Below are 27,649 nucleotides of genomic sequence, written 5' to 3'. Positions count from 1 at the left end.
CAAGTGTTTTTCACCCCTCCCCCTGCTTCGTTGTCAGTGGTTCCCTCTAGCAGCTCATCCCACCTATCAGAGCGCAAAGAGGTGCTCTTCTAATTTCCGATAAATATATAAATGAATGAACAGCTCAGGTGCTGCAGAGTGTCGGACAGAGGCCGGGAAAAAGGTACAGCTGTGATGGGGGGTAGCATGTGGCTCTGGGAATGTATGTGGTGTATGGGTCTGGTCTGGTCCTTCCAGCTCCTGGCTCACGGACTCGCGGAATTGGATTCCTCATAAGATTCATGGACTCGGCTGGGTTGGGAGACCCCTCTCCCTTGTGCTATTTTAAACAGGCCTTTTAAAATGTAAATACCTCTTGAGTTTTTGCGAGGGATCTGTCATGTTCTCAGCCCTGTGGGGTGTCTCTCCACAACATGCTTCACCTGCCACCCAACACACAGACACACACACACACACACAATACATCCTTTGGAATTTGCCCCCCATGTCCCCCTTCTGGTGAATTTAGTGCTGGGGGAAAGTTGACAGCCCTGAAGGCCTCTGTGTAGCAACAGGACAGATACAGAGTGGACAGCAACAAGGAAATCTTCCCACCCATCAGGGCTGAGCAGGACAGACCACATCTAGGAATGGGTGGGGATTAAAATCTCTAGGGTCTATTCAGTCTTTGTATCATGGTAGCACCCGCCAAGATCGAGGCCCCGTTGCGCTAGGTGCTGTACGTACACACTGTATGCCCCAGAAAGCTCACAATCTAAACGGACAAAAGGTGGGGAGGAGAAACAGAGGTACAGAGAGGGGAAGCAATTTTCCCACAGTCACCCAGCTGAGTTGGGAACAGAGCCCAATTCTCCTGACTTCTCCTATGCGTGTGCGTGTGCAGGGAGAGGTCGGAGGGTTTATTTCGGTGATATGGACGGCTCTGATCTGGGCTGTGACCACCAGTTAGTGGCGCATACACACAGCCAATACTGCCAGTAACCATCCAGCGCCCTGGTGGGAAACCCTGGCCCCTTTGAAATCAATGGGAGTTTTGCCATTGACTTCATAGAATCTCAGGGTTGGAAGGGACCTCAGGAGGTCATCTAGTCCAATCCCCTGCTCAAACCAGGACCAACCCCAACTAAATCATCCCAGCCAGGGCTTTGTCAAGTCTGACCTTAAAAACCTGTAAGGAAAGAGATTCCACCACCTCCCTAGGGAACTCATTCCAGTGCTTCACCACCCTCCTAGTGGAAAAGTTTTTCCTAATATCCAGTACTGCCATGTGGGCCAGGCTTTCAGTGGTGCAGGTGAACGGCTCTGTAGCCCATTGCCAGTCCCCTGAGCCAGCATGGCCCCTCTGTTAACTGTATCTATGTGTTTAATTTTGCAACCAAGATTCGTTTGCCAGCGCCGATTTCACCCCGTCGTGCTGCTAATCCATGATGCTCCCCGCACTCCCTTCTTGGCCTGCTAGATTAAAAAGAAGGCTCTTTGATATGGGTTGTCTCCCTCTCTCTGCCCCTTGGTAGCCTGGCACATCTGGTGGGAGGATCAGAAGAGATGGATTTATGAGGCAGTCTTGAGGGTTTTGCACCCATTTTGACTCCTGTTTCAAAGGGCATGTGTCAGCATCCTGGTGGAGCTGCTTGAGACAAGAGGTGTGCTTTCTCTGTGGCGTTTGAATGGCCTGACTGCATCTCATTGCTCCCAGACTCCGCTCTCCCTCCTCCTCTCCTTCTGCCCTCAGCTCGCAGATGGGGAAGGTCGGAAAGATTTTCCTGCTCCCTCTGTGATCATAAATCAAGAGAGCTTAATCTTCAACATCCAGAAGTTAGTGATGAGAAAACACAGATGCCCCCACCCCACCCCTTTTCCAATTTCCACTACTCCCTTTCTCCTGTCTTTCATATTCTCAACACATCTGGCCCGCATTAGGCTGCCAGCCATTGCATTGTGTGGAGTGATTAGACCAAGCAGGGGAAATAGGGATAGATTTTTATCCAAGCATCCATGTGCCTGCATCACAGGCCTATTTTTTACCCTTTCAAAGAGGAGGTCCCCTGGAATCGGGGAGCGTGGAGCCAAGATCTTGCTCAAATCTGCCCCTCAGAAAGCTCTGAGGCAATACAAGAAGCTTGCAGTCGCATCAAAGGTGTTTTATTTTGGGCTGGGACTGTCACATTGCAGCGGTGGCCAGAAAAGTGACCGTGGAAATAGAATCTCACCCTTAGTGACTTTCAAACATTACTGGGCTGCGGCTGCCTTCGAACTGGTGAAGGGTTGAAAACACCACATCCCACTGCGGATGTCGTGAGAGATCCAGTTCCCGACCCACCAGACTTCCCTCCTGTTCAACCCACTGCATTTCCTGGCCCATCCTTCCAAGCTCCCAGATTCCCTAGCATCTGACTAGTCTGCTTCATTTCACGTGGATGGACACCTCAGGTTCTATCTCTCTCTCTCTCTTCTCTCTCTCTCTGGAGTTTTTCTCTAGCATCGGTCACTGCAGCATAGAAAGCTGCCCTGCCAATTTAGCTTCCTCCACTGTACACAGTGGGAAGGCTCCAGGTGATCTTCTAGGTTAGCCAGCCTGGGGTTCCTGGGCAGACCAGACATTGGTGCAGAATGGTAGCAATGGAGACATGAAGGGAGCTGCATTAATGGATGCTTGGTGGATGAGCAGCGTAGGGCTTGACATGCAGCGGTATCACATCACCGAGCAGGGACTTGATAGTCCCACCCTATGGAGGCCTGGCTTCATGTGGAATATTGCATTCAGTTCTGGGCACCTAGATAGCAGGAACAATATGGCTACCAGCTCAGAGACTAAGGGACTGGGGAGATGAAAGGGCTGACGGGCTGATTTTGAGATGTGCCCGGATCCTGTGGACTCCAGCTGGAGTTGGGGCCTGCTCAGCATTTCTGAAAATTAAAGCCCTGAGCCTGCAATTTTCAAAGGTGCATAAAGAAGTTAGAAGACCAAATCCCATTGGATTTCAATAGGTCCCTTTGAAATATCTCAGCCTAAATGCACATGGCTTGGCTAAGGGAGACCACAAGTCTCCCAACATCTGAAGGGAAGAAGAGGCTATTTAGATTACAAGGGAGCAGAGCTAGGACTAATGGGACGTTTCCTTTTCTTAATATCAAATTTCCTGACAGCAAGGACTGTGAAACTGTGGAAGAGTCTGTCAAAGACAGTGGTGGGCAATCCGATCCATGAGAATTTTTAATAGCAGCTTGGACAAAGCATTAGAAAACATGCAACAGGGTACAGCCCTGCATTGGCTCCATCGGGGAAAGGCTAAAATGCCCCATCTCTCAAGTCCGTGGCTCTGAGTGCAGTCAGCCCCACAAATTGCAAATCAACACGAGATAATTATCGCCCCAGAGGTTCTTATTGTGCTCATAATGTCTGTTTTGGCTGGGGCATGTAGAGACAGCGCTGCTGAGTTCTGAGCCATGGTTATAACCGGGATTGAGGCAAAAGGCCTCGGGATGTTCTGAGCCTTTTGGAGTTGTTACCAGTCGAATAGATCCCTTTGGCTCCAGAAGATGCCCTGGCACCATTCACACGCCAGCGTGGGTTTTGTAAGTCTAAGGGAGCCTTTCCAAGGTTAAGGGAGTCCAGCTAAGAGCAGGCCAGTATTGTCTCATTACACCCTTATGCTCCCCCATCTGGCTGTGTCCATCTCTCTCTTCTCTCACCCTTGGATTGGGGCAGGAACTGTCGTTTTGTTCCATGTTTGTACAGCCCCGAGCACACTGGGGTGCTGGTCCATGACACAGATAAAAACAAATACTTATCAATAATAAAATGTTAATATTATTATATTGCTAATAACAATCACTTATGTCACCTTACACATCACCTCTAAATTTGGCCCGCAGAATGTGACCTGGAGGAAGTCACACAAGCCCAGATTTTCAAATGATCCCTAGCTTTGGCTGCCCCCAGTTTGGGGGCAGTGCCTGGTTTTCAGAGGCTGTGCACCCATAAGTCCAGCTGAAGTCAGGAGGAGCTGCAAATATCCAGCGCCTCTGAAAATCAAGTCCTAGGACTCTCAAAACAAGTGCCCCCAAAATAGCTGAACTGTGAGAATATTGCTCTTCTCCCCGGTGTTGAGGGGGAGGAAGAATTGGTCATGAGCTATGCTTGGACTATCCTGTTATTGGAATAAATGATGTAAAATGGAAAATCGGTAAAGAGAGAGCCAGCTGTGTGCACATCTGGCCTGACTCTTGGCCGCTCTGTCTGTCTGCTTTCCAGGGTTCCACCGGCCACCATGAAGGTAGCAAAGAGACCTCGGAGGTCAGCAGGTTAGAGGTGAAAGGGAAGAAGTCCTCAAGCCATGGCACCAGCCACAAGGGGAAAAAGACGGGAAGTGGGAAAAGCTCCACCAGCTTCACCTCAGCTCCCTCCAGCAGCACTTTCCAGCCTGCAGGTAAGGGGGTGTGCGGGTGCAGTTGGCAGGGAGAGAGGAGAGCAGAGACTGAGTGAGGAGAGAGAGACGATCATGCTTCATGCTGGCAAAAGGAGCAAGGATCACTCACAAGGCAAAGCAGGAGGGAACTGTAGAAGTCCGGCATATAAAGTGTGGAGAGCAGAGACACTCATAGAGTTCTTGGTCCTCCAGTTACCAGAGTGGATCAGCTTATAAAGAGTTAAAAGCAACAGAGAGTCAGACTCATCCCTGGTGCAGCTCCATGGCTTCAGGGGAGCAGTTTGCCCCCCTGGACTTTCTTTTCTTGGGCTAAATGAAATGAACAGCAGTGGGGTGGGGGTGGAGGGGAATTGAGGCCCCGTTATTAAATTCCTGTTGCTGTCTGAGTACAAACTGAGAACCCCTGTCCATACAGGCTTAGGCTCCCCAACACAAGTGAAAATACCCCCTTAGCCAGAAAACTCAGGGAGTGTGATCTAGCCAGGAGCTAAGAAGGAGTCAGGACACCTGAGCTCTATTCTTGGCTTTGCCCAGGTTGACCTTGAGCAAGTTGCTCCCCCTCCCCCCATGTCTCAGTTTCCTCCCAGCTAAAATTATCCTGAGCCACCTTCTGGGGGAGTTAGAAAACTTCATTAATTACTGATTCTAAAAGCCCTTGAGGTCCCACCAGAGTTTTACTATTATTAATTCCATGTGGGGAGGGAATAATCAGGTCCAGATGTGGACTGGAGTTGCCCTCTTGAATGAGCCTGTCTTCACTACAAGGAAAGGAAGGTCCATCTGTCAGAATAAAGGGAAGAGGAAAAGGAAAATGCACAGAGAAGGCCTGTGCAGCACCTGCCCTTTCTTCCTTGAGTCAGTGGTGTCCCTCCTTAACTTTGAGGTGGGCCTGAACCAAAACTCAGCTTCCAGATACCCTGAGCCTTGGATCTGGATCTGAGCTCAGGAGTTCTGACCTCACTAGAACCATTGTAATAAGCATACCTTCCTCTAGCACCTCTTATCCCATGGGACCCCAAACTAGGCTGGAGGGGCAGTCGCCTCCCCACAGACAGTGCCCTGCATGACGGGAGTAGGAATTGGGGACAGACTCCTTACTCTTACAGAAGAATGTAGTGGGATCTTTACTGTTGTAATGAGCCTGCTAGCACACATCTCTGCTGGAGAGGACTGCTGCCCTGTGTGTCCTATATCCTATACTGCGGATGCTGATCCTCCTTTAGCTCAGGCATCCGGGCTTTTGCAGCGGGAGGATTTGAGTTCTAAATTGCTGCTCCCACCTCTTTGTTCCTCTTTGCTCCCCATAGGCACCTCATGCAGCTCCCTGCAGGGCTCCCAGGATTTTGTGACATTCCCCAAGCTCGAGCAGGAAGAAGAGAAGTACCGGAAGCCCGTCTCCTCCTCTTCCTCCTCTTCCCACTGCTCCCCGCTGTACGAAGGACAGAAAGGGGACGTCTTCGAGCAGAAGGTCATATTCTCGGGCTTCGGCTCTATCATGCGCTTCTCCACCTCGGCGGTGAGCCAGCAGCGGGGCCGCGTTGCCTCCCCCGTGGACTACAAGGCCTCGAACCCAGTCAGTGGCCCCTCGGGGGGAGGCGGTGGCACTGGCGGCGGCAGCCACAAGCGCATGCCCTCCCTCAGCATCGAGGATGGGGAGGTGCTGAAGGAGAAGAAGCACAAAGGCAGCAAGAAAAGCAAGCACGGGCCTGGCAGGCCAAAGGGAGGCAAGAACAAGGAGATGCTGGGCACCCAGCTGGCTGGGTCCACGTCTACCTCCTCCTCACCCTTCTCCGGGGGCTCCCTCGTCAGCTCCAGCATCGGCAACTCATCCCGGTCCTTCAGCCACACCGGGACCCTGCCCAGCCTCAGCCTGGAGTCTCCCCTGCTGGGCTCAGGTGTGTTCCCCTCAGTACCCGTCCCGGGGCATGTGGCTTCCTGCAACCTACTTTTCCACTGCTCAGCCGGCATGAGGCCCTCCTCCCAGGGCCCTCAAAGGTATTTCGGTACCTGGCCCTTGTTGAAATCAGTCAGAGTTAGGCCCCTAAATATCTTTTGAGGATCTGGGCGTTGGCAGCTGGTGAACAGAGGAGTCCAGCTTCAGGTCCTTCTCCTCTCAGGGGGCTCTGGTGTGAATCCATTCCAGATGTCCATAAAAATCCAGTTCAAGTTCTCCTTTCCAGCCCCCCTGCTCCACCCAGGGCTGTGCCCCAGATCCATTCCAAATGACCATAGAAATCCAGTTCATGTTTTTTTCTCCTTTCTGAGGCGGGGTTCAGAATCCCTCCCAGGTGAGCACAGGATTCAATCCAATGTCAGGTTCATCTCCAGTCAGGAGTGCTGTTCTACATCCATTCCAGAAGGCCCTAGAAATCCAGTTCTGGTTTTCCTCTCCCCCCTTACTTTCCATCCATCACCTGGATCCGTTCCAGGTGAGCAGGAGGATCCAGGCCAAGTTTTCCTCCTGCAAATCCAACCCAAAGGGCATTTCACACCCACATTTGCACAGGTGCCATCAGATTTAACCAGACTGGAGCTTATAAACAAAGGAGAGGGTAGATCGGGAAAGGACGAGACGGTCACCATCAAAACCAGAGCTAGCTGAGATCTGGGCGCCAGATTGAGGATCGATAAACAGTTCTTACATTGTCCCCCTTTCTAAAGCAAAGCCACTTTTTAAACTAGCCAATACCCGTTCTGCTGCCCGGGGTGAGTAAGCGCTAGACCACAGGGAGGTGAATTTTTTTTAATTGACCGAGGGCTGATGTACACTAGGTCGACCCCGTTACGTCACTCTGGAATGTGAAAAACCCACACCCTGTGAGTGGGGTAGTTACACAGACTGCAGTCCCATGTAGACAGCGCTGGGCTGACGGGAGAATTCTTTCATTGACCTAGCTACCGCCTCTCAGGGCGATGGATTTACTACTCCTGTTGCTGTAGTAAATATCTACTCTGAAGCGCTACAGCGGCCTGGAGGAAGTTACACTGATAGAAAGGTTTGGCTTATACGCCTTCCCTTATGGGAATACTGGCATAAACACGCCTAACTAGTATAACCTGGCTAACCAGTCCTCTCACTAACCGACATGACTAACCAGTCCCACTGAGCCCACACTAGGGGTAGACCAGTGTAGTTAAAAAGGTGCAACTTTTATGTGTAGACAAAAGTAGAGTCGCCTTGCCCAGCCCGACAACCCTCCTTGCCAGAATGGAGGGCAGCGGTGCTGAGCTGCGGCAGGAAAGGGTTAAGGCAAGGGAGCAGGAGGAGGGGCCTGGTGCTTAAGCCTGCTTCTGAGGCTTGACACTTCTGGCAGCAGAGTCAGTCTATTGTGGGTTGTTTGCAGATGCTCCTATTTAGGTCAAATTAGATGGTGGGCGGGGGCGGGGAGGATTTTTTTGCATGCGCCTGGGAGCAATGGCCCAGTCTGTCTGGGCTGCCTGAGAGAGTTTGTGGTGGGGAGGTGAATTGGGGCGGTGGTCTGGGGAGAAGCTCTCAGGAATTGATGCAACCTCCATAGTCATAACCTTGGGTGATATTTCTCCTCTTCCCTCATCCCCGGGGAACAACAAAGAGACGGTTCAGAGCTGGGGGAACGGCTGCAAGGCTCCCTTCTCCCATTCGCTCATTCCCCAACCTCCTTCTCCTCCTCTTGGAAGAGGATGTTGGCAGGGGCTCTGCAGGATCCAAGCCCTGGGGCCCACTGGCTGCCGCAGAGGGAACCCCTCCCTTGACAGTCATTTCCTCACCTTTCTACCTCATTTATCCAGCTTCACCGCACCTTGCCGTCTGGGCGTCAGCTGGGGCTCATGTTGGCTTTTCTCCATGGGAACGTGGTCACATGTCGAGAGTAGGAGACAGGGAGTCTGGGCTCCTGGGTTCTAGTCGCCATTCTGGGCCTTTGTGCCTCGGTTTCTCTGTCTGTAGAATGGGAGCATCATGAGGCTGCAAAAGACTTTTGACATCCTCAGGTGGAAGGACTGAGCTCCATCGCTATTCACTCTGTGTGCCAGGGCTGAAGAGGCACCAGTGCTCATGGCAATCTGGGGCTGGAGATGCCAAGGCTGGCCATATATGACCATGAGCCTGAAGGTCTCCCCTCCCTTCCATTCTAGAGTCCAAGAGAGTAAACAAGATGCTCAATGCACCTGGTCTCAGGCAGCAGGGGGCACTCTTGGGCCTCAGTTTTCGAGTGTCCACTCTTTACTGGGTGTCTTAGGTTTTGGGGAGCCCAGCTGGAGACACCTCTGGCCTGGTTTTCAGGGGGCATTGCACCCCCAGAGTTCCAGATGAATGGACAAGTGCTGAGGGTGTTTGACCCTTTCTGAAAAATCATACCCCGGGGGGGACCCCAAGATGGAGGCATCCAAAATCAGTGGACACACAAACACTTTAGGCCCCAAATGAAAATGGGATTCCATGTCCCTGGATAGGACTGTTTTGCTTATCTCCCACTTGATTTGGGGCCAGGAGGATTCTAGTCTAAGCTGCCTGCAATAAGCTTCCAGCCCCCTGACTGACTTTCCTCAGGCGGGGCACAGTCATAGACCACTGCGGTGGGAGAACTTAGTCCATTTAGCTCATCAAAAGGAAGATCAAAGGGTGACTTGATTATGGTGTATATGTTCCTTCCTAGGGAGAAATGACTGGGTATTAAAAGGATCTTTTCTAGGGGAGAAAGTCCCAATGAGAACAAACGGCTGGAAGTGAAAGCTAGAGAAATCTGAAGTAGAAACAAGGTGCACATTTTTCACATTGTGGGTGATTGACCATCAGAACAAATGCCCAAGGGAAGTGGTGGCCTTCAGAGCAGGACTGGTTGCGTCTCTGGAAGATGCTTTAGCCCAGCACAAGTTATGGGGCTCAGTACAGGGCAAACTGGGGGAAGGTCTCTGGCCCGTGCTAGGCAGGAGGTCAGATTAGATGTTTTAGTGGTTTCTTCTGACCTTAATCTCCATGCAGCTCTGAATGCTGAGCAGGGAATTCTTACTGCTCCACCCTCTTCTGTTTTCCATGCAGGGATCTACACCAGTAACAAGGACCCCATTTCCCATGGGGGTGGGGTGCTCCGGGCCGTGTGCAGCACCCCCCTCTCCTCCAGCCTCCTCGCACACCAAGGCACCTCCTCGCTCCCACAGCTCAACCGCTCCCCTTTTGCTAGCTCCATCCCAGCCTCCTCCTCTTCCGCGGTGTCCACCACCCAGGTAAGAGCATGTGGCGGGGGAGGGAGAGGGAGTTATAATACAGGAGGTGATTTGGACTGGCCCAGTAGCCTAGCAGTGCAATGCAGCCTGGGGAGGAGGGGTTCCCCCTCTTAGGAGCAGTACTGAGGAGGGACCTCTGTTGCTGCACAACCAGATGGGCGGGAGCATGTGGGAGACCTCACTTCCTGCACCGCTGCTCCCTGAGATCCATCTTGCCAGCACCCACTGACTCGGGGATTCAGTTCAGTGGAGCGTTGCTGGTGGCCTTCCTCCTTCACAGATCACCTGGAGGATAGATGATCCCATGGTTAGGGACCATCCAGACCATCCAGAAGAAGGATGATCCCATGGTTAGGAGGCTAGCCTAGCACTTGGGAGCCCCAGTGCTCTGCCAAGCTCCCTGTGTGATTGTCATTAACTCCCTTAGCTGCTCTGTGCCTCGGTTTCCCCCATCTGTAAAATGTGGCTAATAGCCCTGCCCTGCCTGAGGATAAAAACGTTAGTTCGTGGTACTACAGATGCTATGGTCATGGGGACCATATAAGTACATAAGACAAAGAGCAAGTCCTAGCCAGGAATGCTGTCTGATGTGTTAACCAAAGGGATTGCTTCTCTAAATTCAGAAACCAGCCTGATACTCAGCTGTTCATCTGAACCGCTTGGACTGGGAAGCTCAATCAAGAGCAGGCTCTCTTGTGATACTCCTTGCCTTTCTTTTCTAATATTTTCCCTGTTGGCTGGGACCCATTTGGAGGTTTAGAGGAGGCGTGGGAATGCAGCGTCGGGTTCCCCAGGCTGTTCAGCAAGTTTTCTGTCTCTCTTGTTAATTTCCCACCTGCAGGTGTTCTCGCTGGCAGGATCCACCTTTAGCCTCCCCTCTTCGCACATTTTCGGAAGCCCCCTGACCTCTGGCCTGTCTATGAACCCTCTTTTGAACCAGTCTGAAAGCAGCCGGGCAGGTACGTGAATCAGAAGGTCTGTGAGTTCAGAACTCAGAAAGAGTCTCCCCGGAAGAATTGAGACAACCAGGTCCACGGTTTGAGCTCCGTTTCCTCTGCTGTCTCCCCATCCCAAGAGCTGGAAGGCCGAGGGTGTGTGCTGGGAAGAATGAACTGTTGAGATCAGTGGCGTCTTTGTCAGCTCATGCTATGTCTGCATTAGCAGAGCACTTGGCTGGGAAGCTAGCAAGCTGTGGGGGTGGTCCTGTGATGAGAGCACACATGCTGGATTGTCCGGGGGAGACTCTGTGTCTCTGGGTGTGTACTGGAATTGTGAAAAAATGTGACCGTTTTGAGATTTTGTCATTTTACACACTCGAGCTGTGCAAATGTAGTGAACATTTTTTGGAAAGTTGCCACAACATTTTGCACTACAAATGTTCATCTTTTGTTTTGGGGTGATTTTGTCCCCCTTCGACTCTGGCTTCTCTGTGAAATGCAACAAAACCGGCTATGTTCACATGAAAATATTCTGGCGCTGAATTTGTCTTTGGAATGGTTCATTTCCCCCGTGCAAAACAGGCTTATTTGCTTTGAGAAAGGGCCATGCTCATGAGGGGGAAACCTCCTGCATTGCAGTTAATGTTTCTAACCCAGCGGGCCCATTTTGTAGTTTGCAAGAAAATGCACAAAAAAGGTCCCACTCACTCCTGACTTCCAGCCTTTGGTTTTGCCTTTGGTTGTTGTGACCATCTCGTGCTCCTGGGGGCCAGAATTTTCAGGAGTTCAGTATGTTGGATGCTGAACTCTTGGGAAAATCTAGCAGTAAGTGTCAGAGCGGGGAGTTGCTGGGGGTTTGAACCCCATTGCCGATGCTAATCCCTTGAATATCTGGCCCTGAGCCCTTTTGAAAATTGGGCCCCTTGTATGTGCCGCACGTCGGTTTGTCTGCATGAGAGCGCCTGCCTATGTGAGGAGCATGTACCAACGTTTACTCCGGCGTTTCCATACTTGTAAGCCCATGGAGAAGGTATATCGTATATGTGCATGCCATGGAGTGGGGGGGGGGCGCTGTCCATGTGCGTTGGGAGCTGTTGGTCTGTATAGGAGCTGGGGTGTAATTTCCAGCTCCTGTGGCCACACTAGTTCTCATACCCACGCTAGCTCTGATTGAAAATAGCCATGTAGCCGCGACTGCATGGGCGGTGAGATGGGCTAGCCACCCGGGTACCATCCCATCTGAAACCTAGGTACGTACTTGGGGCAGCTAACCCTAATGCTGCTATTTTTAGCATGCTAACACGGGTATGTCTACCTGGGCTGGAAATGACCCCTCTGGCTCCACGGTTGGACGTACCCTGAGTGTATGAAGAGCGTAACAATGGTGCTGACGTTAACTCAAGAGTTAAAGGCCCAATGCAATAAGCCTTTCTCCTGCGAAGCACCTGTCTAGAGTTGGTCTGGGAGAAAAGCATGGTCCAGGAAGGTGTGTTTCCTCTTAACATGACGGGGGATGGAGGAAGCGGCACATCCACTCCCTTCTGCCTTTACTTGGCCAGGTAGGGAAGGATGAAGGAGACGAGGTCACTTGCAGGGACAGTCTTGTGGCTGGGACTCGGGAGACCTGGACAAGTCACTTAGGGCTCGATTTTGGTCCTCCGATATCCTGAGTTCTGTTTAAAATCTGACTCTCAATGTCAACTTCTGGCATTGCTCTTTTTGCTTCATCGAGATCTTTGCATGATCCCAGAGCTGTTTCTTCAGCCACAGGGCCCTAAACACTTCCTCTTAGAACAGTTGCCACAGGGACCTCTTGCGTGTCATCTTCTGTCATCTCTTTGTCCCCATCTCCTCCTGATCAGTCTTAGGTATTAGTTTGTTGTAGCTGAGCACCTAGGAATTGTTCATCTATTTATCCTGTGAGGTAGGGCAGTGCCACTAGCCTCCTCTTACAGCTGGGGCACCAAGCCAGGGAGACACTAAATCACTCATCTGAAGTCACTCAGGAGGCTTTTAGCAGAGGAGGGAATTGAAACCAGGTCTCCGGATAGCACCCTGCCCACTAGGCCACCCTTCCTCCTGATGCTGCATTCTGGGGATGAATTAGACCCAACTGCCATCTTCTACTGCATCTGTTCCTGAATCTCTTCTTCAGTCTTTCACCTTCTCTGATAGCTCAAATGTCTTCATGTCCTCTAGAGTGACCTTCAGAACATGGCTACGTCTCCCCAACGAGGAGGAGCCAGTTGAATTTGACTGACAGTCAAAGACTCCTATCTGTATGGGAAGGTGGGGCTTCCATTCTACCTCCCATTCCAGGAGGGCCTCTTGAAGGGGACTCCACAGGGCTGCTGCCTGGGAGGCTGCAGTCAGTAACCAGCTTAGGGCATTACACCATAAATCACCCCGCCCTTGCGACCCTGCAGTGCTTCCCACAGGAAAGGATCCTGGATCCTTGCGTGCAAGAAAGGCTCCTGAGATGAGGAAGAGACGCAAGGAGGCCAGCTGGCACAGGCTGGTGCTCACAGCATCTGACACATACCAGCATGATGGGGGACATATGCTGGCTGAGTGGCAGACATCGGGGTGGGGAAGAGAAAGTGCCTGGCTGATGATTATACTCTGCTTTTTTATTGGGGGGCTGGGGACACCACAACACAAAGTCTTGAGGGGGGGAAACTCTCACGCCCCATTTTACAGATCAAGGCTGTTGGCTGTTCCCAGGCAAGCCACCAGCAGAGGTAGGAAAGGAACCCAGGAATCCTGACTCTCAGAGCTGTCAGTCCTAGACCACACGTCCCTCCCAGACAGGTTGAGGTCTAAAGAGACGGTGTGGTCTCTGAGTGACTGCAGAGAGTTCTTTCCCAGGTGGCTGACTGTTAGGTCTTGCCCACATGCTCAGGGACTAACTGATCACCATATCTGGGGCTGGGAAGGAATTTTTCCCAGGTCAGATTGGCAGAGACCCTGCGGTTTTTTCCCCCTTCCTCTGAAGCATGGGGCTCGGGTCACTTGTAGATTTAAACTAGTGTAAATGGCAGATTCCCTGTAACTTGACATCTTTAAATCACAATTTGAGGACTTCAGTAACTCAGCCAGAGATCAGGGGTCTAGTACAGAAGCAAGTGGGTGAAGGTCTGTGACCTGCGACATGCAGGAGGTCAGGTAGATGATCACGATGGTGCTTTCTGGCCATAAAGTCTATGAGACTGTTGGAGAGAGACCTTAGCAACCAAGGCAGTAGACTGTAAGGGGGTGCCATTTGCTCTCTGGACAGCGCCTAGCACACAAGGATACCTGATACTGGTTGGGCCAGGAGGGACTTGTTGTAATAATAACAATCTGCCCCAGAACAGGCACCACAATCCATGCTGGCTGGATCCATCCTATCTAGTCTATCTAGGCTGTTCTCTGTCGTATCTGAGTGCCATGCCATCTGGCTCTGCTAGCCCCTGTTCCTAGGGAGGGGTTGTGCTCCTGGGCAGTGACCTTTGAGGTATAATGCACAGTGCTTTGTCCAGCTCAGAAAGGGGGTGGCTCCAACTTAGAATATATCTGAGAGCCCTGTCTCTCCTAGGTACGTACAGCATCCAAGCACATCACAATCTCTGAATGTATTTACCCTCCTAACCCCCCCGGGGGTGATGGGGGGGTAGGGCAGGACTATTATCCCCATTGTACAGATGGCAAACTGAGGCACAGCGACTTGGGCAACATCACACAGTGAGTCGGGGGTCCAGCAGGGAATTGAATGCAGCTCTCTGAAGTCCTAGGGTAGGGCCCTAACGGCTCTCCTTCCTCTCAGCTCCCTGAACCGCCCCACCCCCCTTTTCCCCACCCAGAGGAGTGAAGGGGGGCAGTGATTCCAGGGGCACCTGGCCAGCCTACAGACCCTACTGCCAGACCACGAGACAGGCTAACGGGGCTGTTATGTAAGGGGGGGGAGGGGAGAAGAGCTCTGTGCTGCCACCTAGTGGAGGCTGTGGCCCTAGCAGCCCTTTGGCCCAGGCTAATAGATGCTAGAGGCAGAGGAGAAATGCTTTGTCTGCCTCTGTTTCCCCTCCCAGAGCCCGACCTGGAAGACTGCAGTTTTGGCTGCCGCGGAACCTCCCCGCAGGAAAGCCTCTCCTCCATGTGAGTGCCTTTTGGCTGTCCTCCGACATGGGGGGTAGGAGGCTCCACCAGGGTGTAGGGTGAGCTATAGGTAATCCCAGTGGGTGAGGAGAAACTGAGGAACACGGTGCGGGGAAGGGAGGCAGCCGCTTCCCAGTGTGGAGCGGAAGTGTGTGTGGGAGGGGAGGCTAGGAAGGAGTGGAGCGGTGCAGAGACACGCCCTCCCAGTGTGGGGCAGAAGTGGAGGGAGGGGGCTAGGAAGGAGTGGAGCGCTGCAGAGACATCCCCTCCCAGTGTGGGGCAGAAGAGCTTGGGAAGGGGGATGTGAGAGGGGCAGAGACTGACCCTCCCTGCGTGGGGCTGGTAAGAGGGATGCGGAGGCAGTCACTTCCAGTGCAGGGCAGGGGAGAGGGGCTTGGGTGGGGAGGGAGGTGCAGATACAGGCTTTCCCAATGTGGGCTGAGGGTCTTCAGGTGGGTCAGGATGTGCAGAGACAGCCCCTCCCAGTGTGGACTAGAAAGGGGTGAAGGATCCGAGTCCCATCTTCTGACAGACCTTCTCCCGGGGCCACTCCCCAGGTCCCCCATCAGCAGCCTCCCCACCCTCTTCGATCAGACCGTGTCCTGTAGCAGCAGCGGGCAGCTGGAGAACGTCCCCCAGGCCACCCCCAACATCGAGCAGCTCCTGGAGAAGCAAGGCAACGGAGAAGCTGGCGTAAACAGTGAGCCGGGCGGGGAGCGGGCTGGGGGGCCCCTATGGGGTAAGAGTGGGGGAGGCCGCAGACAGGGGGCTCGGCGGGGTGGGTAGAGAGGTGCTGAGACAGCCCCTCCCAGGGTGGGGAGGGGAGCTCCATGCTAACTGTGCCGAGGTGGAGAGGACAGTGGGGGCTGGTACGCCCCTGTCCCTGCACAGTAGATGCTCTAACTGTGTCACCCCCGTGTGCCCCCTCTTCTCCTTCCCACCCCTCCTCCCTTCCTTTCCCTCTTCCACTGCCCCCCTCCTCTCTCTGCCCCCCTGCCCCATCCCCCTTCCCCCCTTTCGTTTCCCGCAGTTGTAGAAATGCTCAAGGCCCTGCACTCCCTGCAGAAGGAGAACCAGCGGCTGCAGGAGCAGATCATGACCCTGACGGCTAAGAAGGAGCGGCTGCAGCTCCTCAACGTCCAGCTCTCCGTCCCCTTCCCAGTGGTGACCACCAGCAATGGCCCTTCTGGCCACGCCCACTACATCCTGCCTGCCAGTGGTGAGGGGCCTCCTCGCCCAGGGCCTCTGGGATCGGGACTGGGGGGGTTACCCCTGCCCTCATCCATAACGGTCCCGCCACGCCGGGAGCCTGCCACAGAGGGATTTTGTCATGGTGCATAAAACCACGCCGGGTCCAGCCATTGGCTGCACCTGCTGTCCCTCTGCTTCACCGTGGTGATGCTGGGCTCTGCCCCTGACTCCCTCCTCTCCCCTGCAGTGTGCAACAGCGACTCTCTGAGCATCAACAAGAACTCCCCCTGCAAGAACAGCTTTGGGATCGAGAACTCCCTCTCCACCTCCTCCGAGGTACAGTGGCCACCGAGACCCTGCAGTGGGGCCCAGGGACTCCCCCCCACACTGTATCGCTGCTCCCCATCAGCAGCACACAGCAATGGCCAGAGCCCCTGCACTGAATGGGAGGGTCCGGCAGAGTGAAACCAGCCCGTACCCACCACCCTGGGTGTTCTGTGATCTAAGGGGCTGGCTTTCTGCAGATGGAGTCAGGGAATTCGAGGCCAGGACTGGGCAACAGGGGGCTCCTTAAGCTTTGCTGACTCATCTCTATGGCGCATCCACCCCCACCCAGGGCGTGGAGGGCCATGGTGGTGGGTATGCGCTAGGTGCTGTACAAAGGGAAGTGAGAATGCTGACAATTTTGGTATCAGCTTCCAGCCAGGCATGTGAGAGCCCGGCAGCCTCACCCCACATGCAGCATTACTGCCTCTAGTTGGACACACACCCCAGCTGCAGTAAGGGGAGCTGAGCGGCCAGTAAACAGCACCCGAAGTTCAGTTCTCACCCTCTCTCCGTTTCTCTGCTTCTTCCCCCAGGATCCGCACTCGGGCTGCCCCAGCAGAAGCAGCTCGTCCCTCTCCTTCCACAGCACCCCTCCTCCCCTGCCGCTGCTGCAACAGAGCCCCACCTCACTACCCCTTCCCGGGGTGCAGCAGCAGGTCAACGGCCTGACCAGGGTGACGGCCGGCTCGCTGGGGGGAAGTGCGGCAGCCAGTCATGGCCTGTCCACAGGGCCCGGGGTGGATGGCCTGCTGGGGAACCTGGCGGGAGGCCAGCAGGTACCCATCAATGGGATACTGGGGAATCTGAACGGAGCTCCGGCCGCCCAGCCGCAGAACTCTCTGACGCAGGCGAGCGGGCCCCCCACCCTGCAGCTCTCCAACAGCCTGAGCAGGTGAGAGGGGCCTCCCAGGTATCCCGAGGGGGAGCAGCACTGTCATCCCTGCATGTCCGACCCTCCTCCCCACGGCGCAGGCTCTGTCTCCCTGCGGGGCTAGGACCCCCGGCGCTTCATTTCCTCTTTCCTCTGGAACTGCAGCCTCTCTGCAATTCTCTCTGTGCAAACGAAAACAGGCATGCTCACAAAATTAGGTGTGTCCACGGCAGACTACACATGTACATCCCAGACCACACAAACCCCTATGGGTGCATTAACTCCCCAAAGCATGCACCAAGCAACATGTGACAGTACATACTAACACGTGTGACAGTTTTTGCTTGTGTTAGGCACTGTGCTCAATTACATGTGTGCTCCTAGTGAGAGGGACAGTCCCTGCCCTGAAGAACTTGCAATAGAAACAGACAAAAGGTGGGAGGGGAAACTGAGGCACAGAGCAGGCAGGTGACTTGCCCAAGGTCACACGTGCTCAGTGTCAGAGCTAGTGTCCCGTCCACTGGACTGCACTGCCTCTCATAGAGGCAGCTTAGTTTGACCCCTAAGGGAAGCTCAGCTTAAATGACTTCAGCTGTGTATCCTTACTGAGAAGCCTGGCTCATAGTTTGTGGCTGCTGATCTCCTCGGGGCTGGGCGTGGGGGGTGTGGAAATACCTCAGCAGGAATGCAAAGGAGCGGGCTATGCTAACATCCCGTCTTCCCTGTAGCGTGCCAGGCCTGAGCCCCCTGACGGAGCAGCAGCGGCACGTCCTGCACCAACACGAACACCAGCTGCAGCAGCTGCAGCAGCTCCTGACGTCCCAGCCGCTTAATCCGGTAAGTGTCCCTGTGCCAGGTTTCTGCCCCCTCCAGCAAGGGCCTGACCTGAAGTTTGGATTAGGGGAGATTTAGTGCAGTGAAGAAAGACTGACCATGGCTTGGCGCATCTGTCACTATGTTTACCAAAGGCCTTGTCTACATGCACAAGTTGTGCCAATTTAACTGTGGACTTATCTACACGTCTTTAAACTGGGACCAATGCTGTGGAGACCAGCCCTAAAATCAGTTCTTAAACCAGTGCAACCCCCTGTGTGTACACGCTCTTTTTGGCTCTTTTTGGGGTTAGTTTAAACCGATTCCCAGTCACACACAAAGTTCCACCACTTTGAGTAACTCAGTTTATATTCACACCTTAATTAAACTGAAGCCAATGGTTGTGTAACCCACACACCTCCTGGGTATGGTGCTCCGTCCCCTCTAGTGGCACCAAAATCACGTAGAGATTAGTGACTCTGCTACAGCCTTAGCTGAGGGCCACGTGGCTTTTAGCTCGTGCACGAAGCTTCAGCGGTCCCAGGTTCGATCCCACCTGCTGACTACTGGGGTCTGTCAGTGTAGGCACGGCCGTGTGGCTTTCAGCGCATGCTGTGAAAGCCAAACCAGAACCCAGGGCGCTGCTCGCCTGTGGCACCGCGTCTACACTGCTGTTTGGAGCAGTGACAATCACTCAGGTACAGGTAGCTCGATAATGTCTACCTATGCTGCACTCACAGCTCGGATCACAGTGCAGATGTGCCCTCTGTGTGCTGATCAGGTCCCTGGAAGCCGTCAGCAGGCACGGGCGCCAACTTTCCCCGGTGCCGGTGGATGCTCGTGCCCTGCTCCGATGTCACCCTTCCCCCCTCCATTGGACCCCTTCCCCCAAAGTCCCTGCCCCAACTCTGTCCTCTTCCTGCCCCTATTGGACCCCTTCCCCAAATCTCCATCCCGGCCCTACCTCTTCCCCAAGCGTGCTGCATTCTCCCTGCTCCCCCATCCCTCCCAGCTGTGCAAAACAGCTGTTTCATGGCGCAAGCGCTGTTAGGGGATAAAAGCGGGCATGCAGCGCACTCGGGGGAGGAGGTGGAGGTGAGCGGGGGGAGTAGGGGGCAGAGCACCCACCAATTTTTCCCCATGGGTGCTCCAGCCCTGGAGTTAGCGGCTATGTCAGCAGTTACATGAGGCATCCACGTGCCATGAACGGAAAAACAATGCAGCTCACCCAGACTTGGCATTTGGTAGGTGGGCAGAACCAGTGCAGTTGACACGCCAAGCCTGGAAAGTTGGTGAAGGGGGAAAGGCCGTGCCTAACAAGGGCCTGATTCTCCTCTCACTTAGACTAGTTGAATTCCACTGACTCCAGTGGGAAACAGCCCTGCTCTGCAGTGGTGTAAATGAGATGTGGCCTTGTGTAGGAGCGGGGCCAGACTGTTTACCTTACAATCTTGTCTCATTTGCTTCGCCAGGCATTGCATCAATTTGGCATCCAGCGGTGTGCAAAAAAGAGCGTGAATTGCACGGCCTCTCCATTTTCACTTGTTTCTCTGGCTGGCTGGTGTGTAACTGATAGCCTCGTTCACGTCACTGCCGAGCCAGGCCCCACGTTTCACTGGCACTCATATAAACCACAAACAACCCTGTCCTCATGTGCTGGGCATAATTGATCTGGTTCCTATTTCCTGTACACTCATGAAATGTCAGTAGAGTTAATCCTGGGTTAACAATCAGGATCTGTGAGTGTGTAAAATATTTCAGGGCGGATTCCCAATTGGTGTAAATCAGCATAATTCCATTGAAGTCAGTGGAGCTATGCAGCTTTACATCAGCTTAGAATCTCACTTGTTAGGTGCCAGTCTTACATGATACACACAGGTTTCCAGTTTAACTATTTATAATCAGAACAATATTTTTCAAGGGGATTCTCTTCTGTGGTAGCTCATGTCATCCCCTTTCTCCCTTTGTGTGTGGGAACTAGTAGTTAGCTCCACGGGTGTGTTCTGTTGGTCGATGGTTTCCGTGGAAGCTAAAGTGGTTTAATTTGATTGGAGCACATCTCTGCCATCTCCAGGTGAGTTGGGTCCCTTCCATCCCCCCAGGATTCAGCTCACCTGGAGTAATTAATTCCACCAGAGGAGATTAAATATAACAAGGTCAGTTTCAGGGAAGGGAGGGGAATTGAAAGCCAGTCTGAGAATTCATAGCAATGAACGCCACAGGCTGCTGGACATCAGATTAAATACTGCAGATAGATTGAAAGGAGGCTGGATACATTTGTGGGCCAGTGTATTTGTAGGGATCCTAAAATAAGAGTCATCCAATCTCATGCTTCAAGGTGCCCGGTGATGGCTGAAGTGGTCAGGAAGGATACCAAGCGCATTCCCTCCCCAGGACCATATCTACTCTAGAAAAATGGATCATGTTAGAAAACATGATCGTGAACACAAGATGTTCAACATGACTTAGCCACCCAATGTGGACAGGGATATGTTGTGCTTAAAAATGTGCCGGCTGGTCGTGATTAACTAGTGGGTACAATTTAACATCGCTGGACCAGCGAGGAGCCATGGGATAAGAGCTAAGAGGGGCAGAGGGGCAAACAAATCCACCTCCTGTCTCAGTGAATCGGGTGTGAGGTACATGTATGCAGAGCCTCCCACATGCCCCGTCCCCTTATCCAGCCTGACTCTCTCTCCCCACTCCAGGAGCAGCAGGCCTTGGTGTTTCAGATGATGCAGCAAATCCAGCAGAAGAGGGAGTTGCAGCGGCTTCAGATGACGGGTGCCTCCCAGCTGCCCATGACCAATCTGCTGACTGCCACCTCCACACCCCACCTTCACTCGAGCGCCACCGCCCTGATGACCTCCGCCGCCCCGCCCCCTCCCAGCGGCAGCTCCCTCCTGGCATCCATCTCCCCCCAGCAGCTCAACCCCGGCAACAGCCTGATGGGGACCCCGACAGCCTCGCCCCTGAATGCTCCAGGGAACAGCCTGATGAGTTCAGGGACGGGAGTCCCACCAGTCCTTTCCACACAAACCAACCCCTTCCTCAACCTCCAGGTGGACAGCAATGCCCAGAAAGGAACGGTGCGTAAATTAGGAGTATTACGGTAACACCTAGCTGAAGAAAGAAAGCTATCAGATTGGTTTGACGTGATTTGTTCTTTACAAATCCATGCTGGCTATTCCCTATCACCTTACCACCTTCCAAGTGTTTGCAGATGATTTCCTTCATTACTTGCTCCATTATCTTCCCTGGCACAGAAGCTAAACGAACTGGTCTGTAGTTTCCTGGGTTGTTTTTATTTCCCTGTTTATAGATGGGCACTATATTTGCCCTTTTCCTGTCTTCTGGAATCTCCCCAATCTCCCATGATTTTCCAAAGATAATAGCTAGAGGCTCAGATACCTCCTCTATTCGCTCCTTGAGTATTCTAGGATGCATTTCATCAGGCCCTGGTGACTTGCAGGCATCTAACTTTTCTAAGTGATTTTTAACTTGTTCTTTTTTTTATTTTATCTTCCAAACCTACCCCCTTCCTGTTAGCATTCACTCTGTTAGGCATTCCTTCAGACTTCTCGGTGAAGACAGAAACACAGAAGTCATTGAGCATCTCTGCCATTTCCAAGTTTCCTGTTCCTGTTTCTCCCTCCTCACTGACCAGTGGGCCTACCCTGTCCTTGGTCTTCCTCTTGCCTCTAATGTATTGATAAAAAGTCTCATTTCCCTTTATTTCTGTAGCTAGTTTGAGCTCATTTTGTGCCTTTGCCTTTCTAATCCTGCCCCTGCATTCCTGTGCTTTTTGCCTATGTTCATCCTTTGATCTCTGTCCTAGTTTCCATTTTTTATATGACTCCTTTTTATTTTTTAGATCATGCAAGATCTCGTGGTTAAGCCAAGCTGGTCTTTTGCCACATTTTCCATCTTTCCTACCCAGCAGAATAGCTTGCTTTTGGGCCCTTAATAGTGTCCCTTTGAAATACTGCCAACTCTCCTCAGTTGTTTTTCCCCTCAGTCTTGATTCCCGTGGGACCTTACCTATCAGCTCTCTGAGCTTACCAAAATCTGCCTTCCTGAAATCCATTGTCTCTATTTTGCTGTACTCCCTTCTACCCTTCCTTAGAATTGCAAACTATGATTTCATGATCCTTTTCACCCAAGCTGCCTTCTACTTTCAAATTCTCAGCGAGTTCCTCCCTTTTTGTTAAAATCAAATCTGGAACAGCTTCCCCCCCAGTAGCTTTTTCAACCTTCTGAAATAAAAAGTTGTCTGAAATGCAGTCCAAGAACTTATTGGATAGTCTGTGCCCCGCGGTGTTATTTTCCCAACATATATCTGGATAGTTGAAGTCCCCCATCGCCACCAAATCTTGGGCTTTGGATGATTTTGTTAGTTGTTTAAAAAAAGCCTCATCCACCTCTTCCACCTGGTTAGGTGGTCTGTAGTAGACTCCTAGCATGACATCACTGTTGTTTTTTACCCCTTTTAGCCTAACCCAGAGACTCTCCACCCTTCCGTCTCCTACGTCCATCTCCACCTCAGTCCAAGTGTGTACATTATTAATATACAAGCAACACCTCCTCCCTTTTTCCACTGTCTGTGCTTCCTGAGCAAACTTTACCCATCCACACTAGTATTCCAATCGTGTGTTAGCCCACCAAGTTTTGGTGATGCCACCAATGTCATAGTTTTATTTATTTATTTATTTATTTACAGTTCTTCCTGCTTATTACCCATACTTCTCGCATTTGTATATAGGCATCTAAGATGCTGGTTTGATCTTGCCTCCCAGTTTTGCCCTGACCCCTCTTTCTCTCTGCCATTATAACCTACGCTCCCTCCTATTTCCGACCCATCTCCCAGGTCTCCATGTTCTCCACTTACCTGTGGGCTTTGCTCGCCTGTCCCCGTTGAACCTAGTTTAAAGTGCTCCTCACTAGGTTAGCCAGTGTGTGTCCAAATAGGGTCTTTCCCCTCCTCGAAAGGTGAACACCATCCCTGGGCCAGAGCAAGTGGGGGCCCCTTCCGCCTGCAGTCCCCCCCACTCTCCCCTCCCCCCCCAGCATTCCTGCAAGGGAGCGGGAGCAGAGCGCACGGGCTTGCCCTGCTCCACCCATCACTGCTGATGGAAATTGGAGTGCCGGGCAGGCTGGGGGAGCAGGGCAAGCCCCTGTACCCTGACCTCACTCCCCAGCAGGAGCACCAGGCAGACGGAGTGGGTTAGGGTGCAGGGGCGCCCAATTGGCTGGGGCTCCTGGGCACAGGCCCTGTTGGCCCAGTGGCTAATCTGCCACTGTTCCCAGGTGCTGACCTTTGTGGCTTCATGTGGTAAAATACAAGAGGGATTGCTTTCTTGAGCGGCAGGGGTCAAGAGGGGATGCACATGCAGAGTCAGGGGCACAGAGAAAACAGGATGGTATTGGCTGCTGTCAGAGGCAGGACTCCAGATTTGAGAGGCCAGTGGTGTGATGTGCTATGACAAAACCCCATCAAACTTACCATCTCCATCCAGCTCTTGCCTTGTAGACAGGGCTTAGCAGGCCCAACCTGGTGGAGCGCCGGGGAGCAAATGCCAGAGTCAAGGAGTCTGTTTAAATTGGGAGCGGGGAGGTCTCCAAATCAAGTGTCGCTGCTGATCTCAGCCTAGGAGAGAAGCGGGCATTCCTCATTCAGGTTGCGTGCCCCAGAAGGGGCAGGCCGGCAGCGTGGCAGGGCTTTCTCATTTCCACTCACATGCGGGTCGCTGCCTGTCTGATGACTCTCTTCTCTCTGTCTTTTTTTTAAAGAGCATGAGTGAAAAGGGAGCTGCTGTCACCCAGGACAAGGGCTAAGCCATCCCAAGCAGACCAGCGGCCCACTCCTCTGCTCCAGGGACACGGCTCTCCGTGGTCACACATTTGGATACTTTAGAGCAATGAGCACAAGGCTTCTGAGAAGCTCTTCCCCACCATGGGAAGTACCAGGTGGTGCTTTAGAAGACAACTTGTCTCCGGCCAAGACCTGGTATCGGGTGCCCTTCTAAGAGGAGAGATGGGGCAGGGGGAGGTCCCTGCCGGTTTGATCTGTGGCGCACTTGCACAAAGCGAAGTTACACTTCTCCTTGCTAAGCAGAGGGTGAGAGTTCGCCTGTGCCCTGACACCTTCCAGCCTCTTCTCCATTGCGTGTGTGTGTGTATGAGTGTGCATGTGTGTGAGGCCTCCGGGATGGGGCCCCGATCCAAGACCACAGAGTATCCTAGGCCAAGACTGTGGTTGAATAGTCATCTCTGCTTGTTTTCTGCACAGATTCAGACAGCGTGCACCACCCTCTGGGGGGATGCCAGATATGACGCAGCTGGAAAAGTGGGGTGGGGCCATGGGGGTGGGGGGAGTCAAGATTCTATCCCATCACATGGGGAAACGAAGAGGAATATGAGCTGTGAAAACCCTGCCACAAACCTACAGCAGGGACTTCGCTCCTGCCTGTCGCCTTGTGACCACTCAAGGAGATGTTCTGCCCTCGGGAACCACCACGCCACCGGATCCCAATCCAGTTTGGGAAGACGTGGATGGCAGACCTCTGGAAGGGGATTGGGCATCAGAGGTGAATGCCACCTTCTTCTTACCCCAGCCTCTGTGGTGGGTGCCTCTGCTGAAGATTAACCTTAAAGACACTACTGGGACCTCTACGCCAGCTGCAGGGCGAACACCGGTTGGCCAGCTGGGTGCTGTCCCTTCCGCATGAGAAGCACTCTCCTCCCTCTCACACTCTCTCTCGTTCTGTCCTTCCAAGGGTCTACAGGCCCAGCATTGCCACTTGAAAAGGGCTAATGCCAGTACTGCCTACTGCTTGCCCCGCCACAGGGGATGAGTTCTAACCAGGCCGTCTTCTCGCGGGGCTAAAATGGCACCAAGGAGGCAGAGGGAGAGAGGGTCTGAAATCTTTTACTTTTGCTTCCTTACCCACCTCCTGAATGTGGCTACTCTGGCAGAGAACTTTCTCCCCCATCGCTGGCACTGGATAGCCCAGGCCCTGGAAATGTGGCCAGTCTTCCCAGCCTAGGGCATTGGATAGCTTCATTGCTTCACACTGTCTGGTTTTAACTCCACCGTGAGACCTGGTCCTGTGGCAAAGAAACCTGCTTCCTCTAAGGTTGGACAATGCAGGGTTGGTTTTTTTGAAGGACAGTTCGGGGAGGGGGAATCGGCGTCAAACGTTTGAATTCCCCCTCCCCCGGTTAAATCTGGATCTCTCGGGGAGGCGGGGGCGTCAAAACTCCAGCGACTGGAAACACTGTGGGTCTTAAAAATGTTTTCAGACCTTACTGGATACAAATGATTTTCAGCACACTCCCAGCGCCTCGTCTGGTTTGCACTATTCAAATTTGTCAGCGGTGGGTCTGTGCTGATGCTGGTGGAAAAGCTCATCACCGTTCGACTCCGTCTATTAAACCCATTTCACGTTTGTTCTTTGATTTGATTTTAAAAATTGTTGCCCCAATGGCTGAGCAGAACTAACAGCAGAAAGCGCCCCTCCAGGGGTCTCGCTTTCTGTTCTGTGAACCGGGCAGAACAATGCTCTCTGTTCGGAAAGCTATTGGGTAGGGTTTTTTTAAGCTATTGTTTAAAAACAAGAAGAAGCTACTGGAAGGATGGAGATGGCAGCTATAAAAGTGAAAATGGGAAAAAGAGTAGTTTTGCTGTCATCCTTATGGTCTCTGCAATACCTGTAGGAGAGGCTGCAAAATGTGATTCGAGTGAATGTTCCTTCTCTCTCCCCAGCCACCTCCTGAGTGAGTTAAGAATCAAGATGTGCCAGACTTCCATCTGCCTGGCACACGTCACAGCCTGGAACACTGAATTCCGTTTTTCACTCGCCTGATGGTTTTTTGTTTGCCCCTAACCCTGCGTTGCACGATTCTGTGCCTGCACTTTTTTATGTGTAATTTTTTTCCCCTCTGCAAGTGGGGGGCTCCCTCCTGCAAGCCCTCCCCCCACTGGAACAGTGATACAGGGCGCCATGTTTCCACATGCGGCTTGGGTGATCTGATGCCGACCTGGTGTGTGCATTGGAGGATCCAAGCGGGCCTGTGGGATCCCACCCGTGAAAAGCAGCACGTGCAAAATTGCAATTTCAGAGGCTGCTGCGCCGAAAACCAGCCCCGAAATATTCTGCCAGCTGCCATCCTGGGCTGGTTTTAGGGTGACCAGATGTCCGAATTTTATAGGGACAGTCCCGATTTTTGGGTCTTTTTCTTATATAGGCTCCTATTACCCCCCACCCCCATCCCGATTTTTCACACTTGCTGTCTGGTCACCCTAGCTGGTTTGTTCCTTTACTGTAGAACTCCAGATCCGAGTTGCCATCTACCCCCCTGTTAGGGCAACGCAGTAGGGGGAGCATTTCACTTCCTGGCCTCTTTTTCATTCCAGCCAGTTCTACTCACGATGTAACAAGTTCATTTTCCAGGACAAATGAAAGCGAATCCAAGGAGTCTGTTTCCCAACCACCATCTCCATTGGTGTTGGTTCCATTCAAAGCCTGGTTCGGTGGATTTCTAGCTACCCCTGTGTGTATTTAACACATATATTTTTGTTGGCAAACTAAGCCTCCGAGCTCTAAGGCAGCTTCGTAGATCAGACATAGGCGAGGTTGAGGATTAGAGGAAGGAAGAGATAGATAGCACTTAAAGAAAAGATTTCTCTGGCTTCTTCCAAAAGCACCTGGTCCCTTTAAAGTAAGCTCCTTGCCTGGTCCTGTCAGGAGATTAGGATGAGTTAAAGGGCCACTATTGGAAGGTTGACATTAAACTTTGTAACTGCGTGAAAAAGAGGAAGAGGAGAAAAAAATATAAAAGCTAAAGATGATCTGTGTTTCGGTTGCACTGGGGTACATGGTTCTTTACCCGTTTTAAGGCTAATGTCACATTTAGTATGTTGCATGTGTCTTTTTTTATTATTATTAAATAAAAGAGAAAAAATGTGTATATTTTTGGCAATTTAAGGTAATGTAGCTAAGATATATTTTTTTCACGCTGCTTGACTGTTCTTTATTATAATAAATAATATTAATATTAATATTGAAGACCTTTTTGATACATTTAGGGTTTCAGATTTTAACTAAGGAAGGGGGTCGTGTGTTGGAGAGGCGAAATATAAAAATATCTTAGTTTCCGTTAAAGCTACCAACAGTGTCTGAATCATCTGTGTAAAAGGAAAAAAAATGTTGCTCCTAATTTATTTTAAGGTTCCATTTCTATAGATGTTTTAATAAATGGATTAATCAATTGTTATTGGTTGTTTTAGAGTCCAGTGAGTTAATAGGTTGCTTCTGACCAGCTGTCGCACCTTCTACTGGTGTGTTTATAACCCTCTCTAAGACATGCTATTCATCCTTATGACACCGCTTACGAACTATTGATAAATGAAACCTTACTATAAAGTATGACCTAAATGTTATGTCTGCTAATTGTTAATTTTTTTTTTTAAAAGCTAAGTGTGAATTTTTCTAGTGACGAATGAGGTCTTTGGGGACGTGATCCAAAACCTGTTGAAATCAGGGGAGGGTCTTTTGCATTGATTTACAATGTGTCTTAGACCCTAATTAAAGAAAGCACCTGGGCATATGCTTAAGTCCATCCCTCTGCAGGATGGCACCTGGACACATTCTTAACTTCAAGCAGAGGTGCTGAAGTTCCATTGACTACAGTGGGACCTGAACGCCTGCTTAAGCGCTGTCCCGAATATGGGACGCTTTCTG

At 52.0% G+C, this 27,649-nt stretch overlaps 1 protein-coding gene across 4 annotated transcripts in view; it reads left to right on the top strand.

Annotated features, from left to right (window-relative positions):
- Nucleotides 1–27,348, top strand: part of MLLT6 (MLLT6, PHD finger containing) — a 74,568-nt gene extending 47,220 nt beyond the window's left edge. For 3 of the 4 annotated variants that reach the window (XM_030540914.1, XM_030540913.1, XM_030540916.1), the window contains 12 exons: nucleotides 4,256–4,430; nucleotides 5,738–6,325; nucleotides 9,448–9,632; nucleotides 10,474–10,591; nucleotides 14,638–14,704; nucleotides 15,262–15,404; nucleotides 15,735–15,923; nucleotides 16,143–16,231; nucleotides 16,756–17,114; nucleotides 17,822–17,930; nucleotides 20,615–20,995; nucleotides 23,697–27,348. In XM_030540914.1, the coding sequence (XP_030396774.1) occupies nucleotides 4,256–4,430; nucleotides 5,738–6,325; nucleotides 9,448–9,632; nucleotides 10,474–10,591; nucleotides 14,638–14,704; nucleotides 15,262–15,404; nucleotides 15,735–15,923; nucleotides 16,143–16,231; nucleotides 16,756–17,114; nucleotides 17,822–17,930; nucleotides 20,615–20,995; nucleotides 23,697–23,741 (2,448 nt within the window). In that variant the 3' untranslated portion in view covers nucleotides 23,742–27,348. The remainder of the gene's footprint in view (nucleotides 1–4,255; nucleotides 4,431–5,737; nucleotides 6,326–9,447; nucleotides 9,633–10,473; nucleotides 10,592–14,637; nucleotides 14,705–15,261; nucleotides 15,405–15,734; nucleotides 15,924–16,142; nucleotides 16,232–16,755; nucleotides 17,115–17,821; nucleotides 17,931–20,614; nucleotides 20,996–23,696) is intronic. The other variant, XM_030540915.1, reaches the window with a different exon arrangement.
- Nucleotides 27,349–27,649: the final 301 nt, after the last annotated feature.

This window comes from Gopherus evgoodei, chromosome 23, assembly GCF_007399415.2.
Source record: "Gopherus evgoodei ecotype Sinaloan lineage chromosome 23, rGopEvg1_v1.p, whole genome shotgun sequence".
Lineage (NCBI taxonomy): Eukaryota > Metazoa > Chordata > Testudines > Testudinidae > Gopherus > Gopherus evgoodei.
This window is presented reverse-complemented; position numbering and strand designations above follow the sequence as displayed.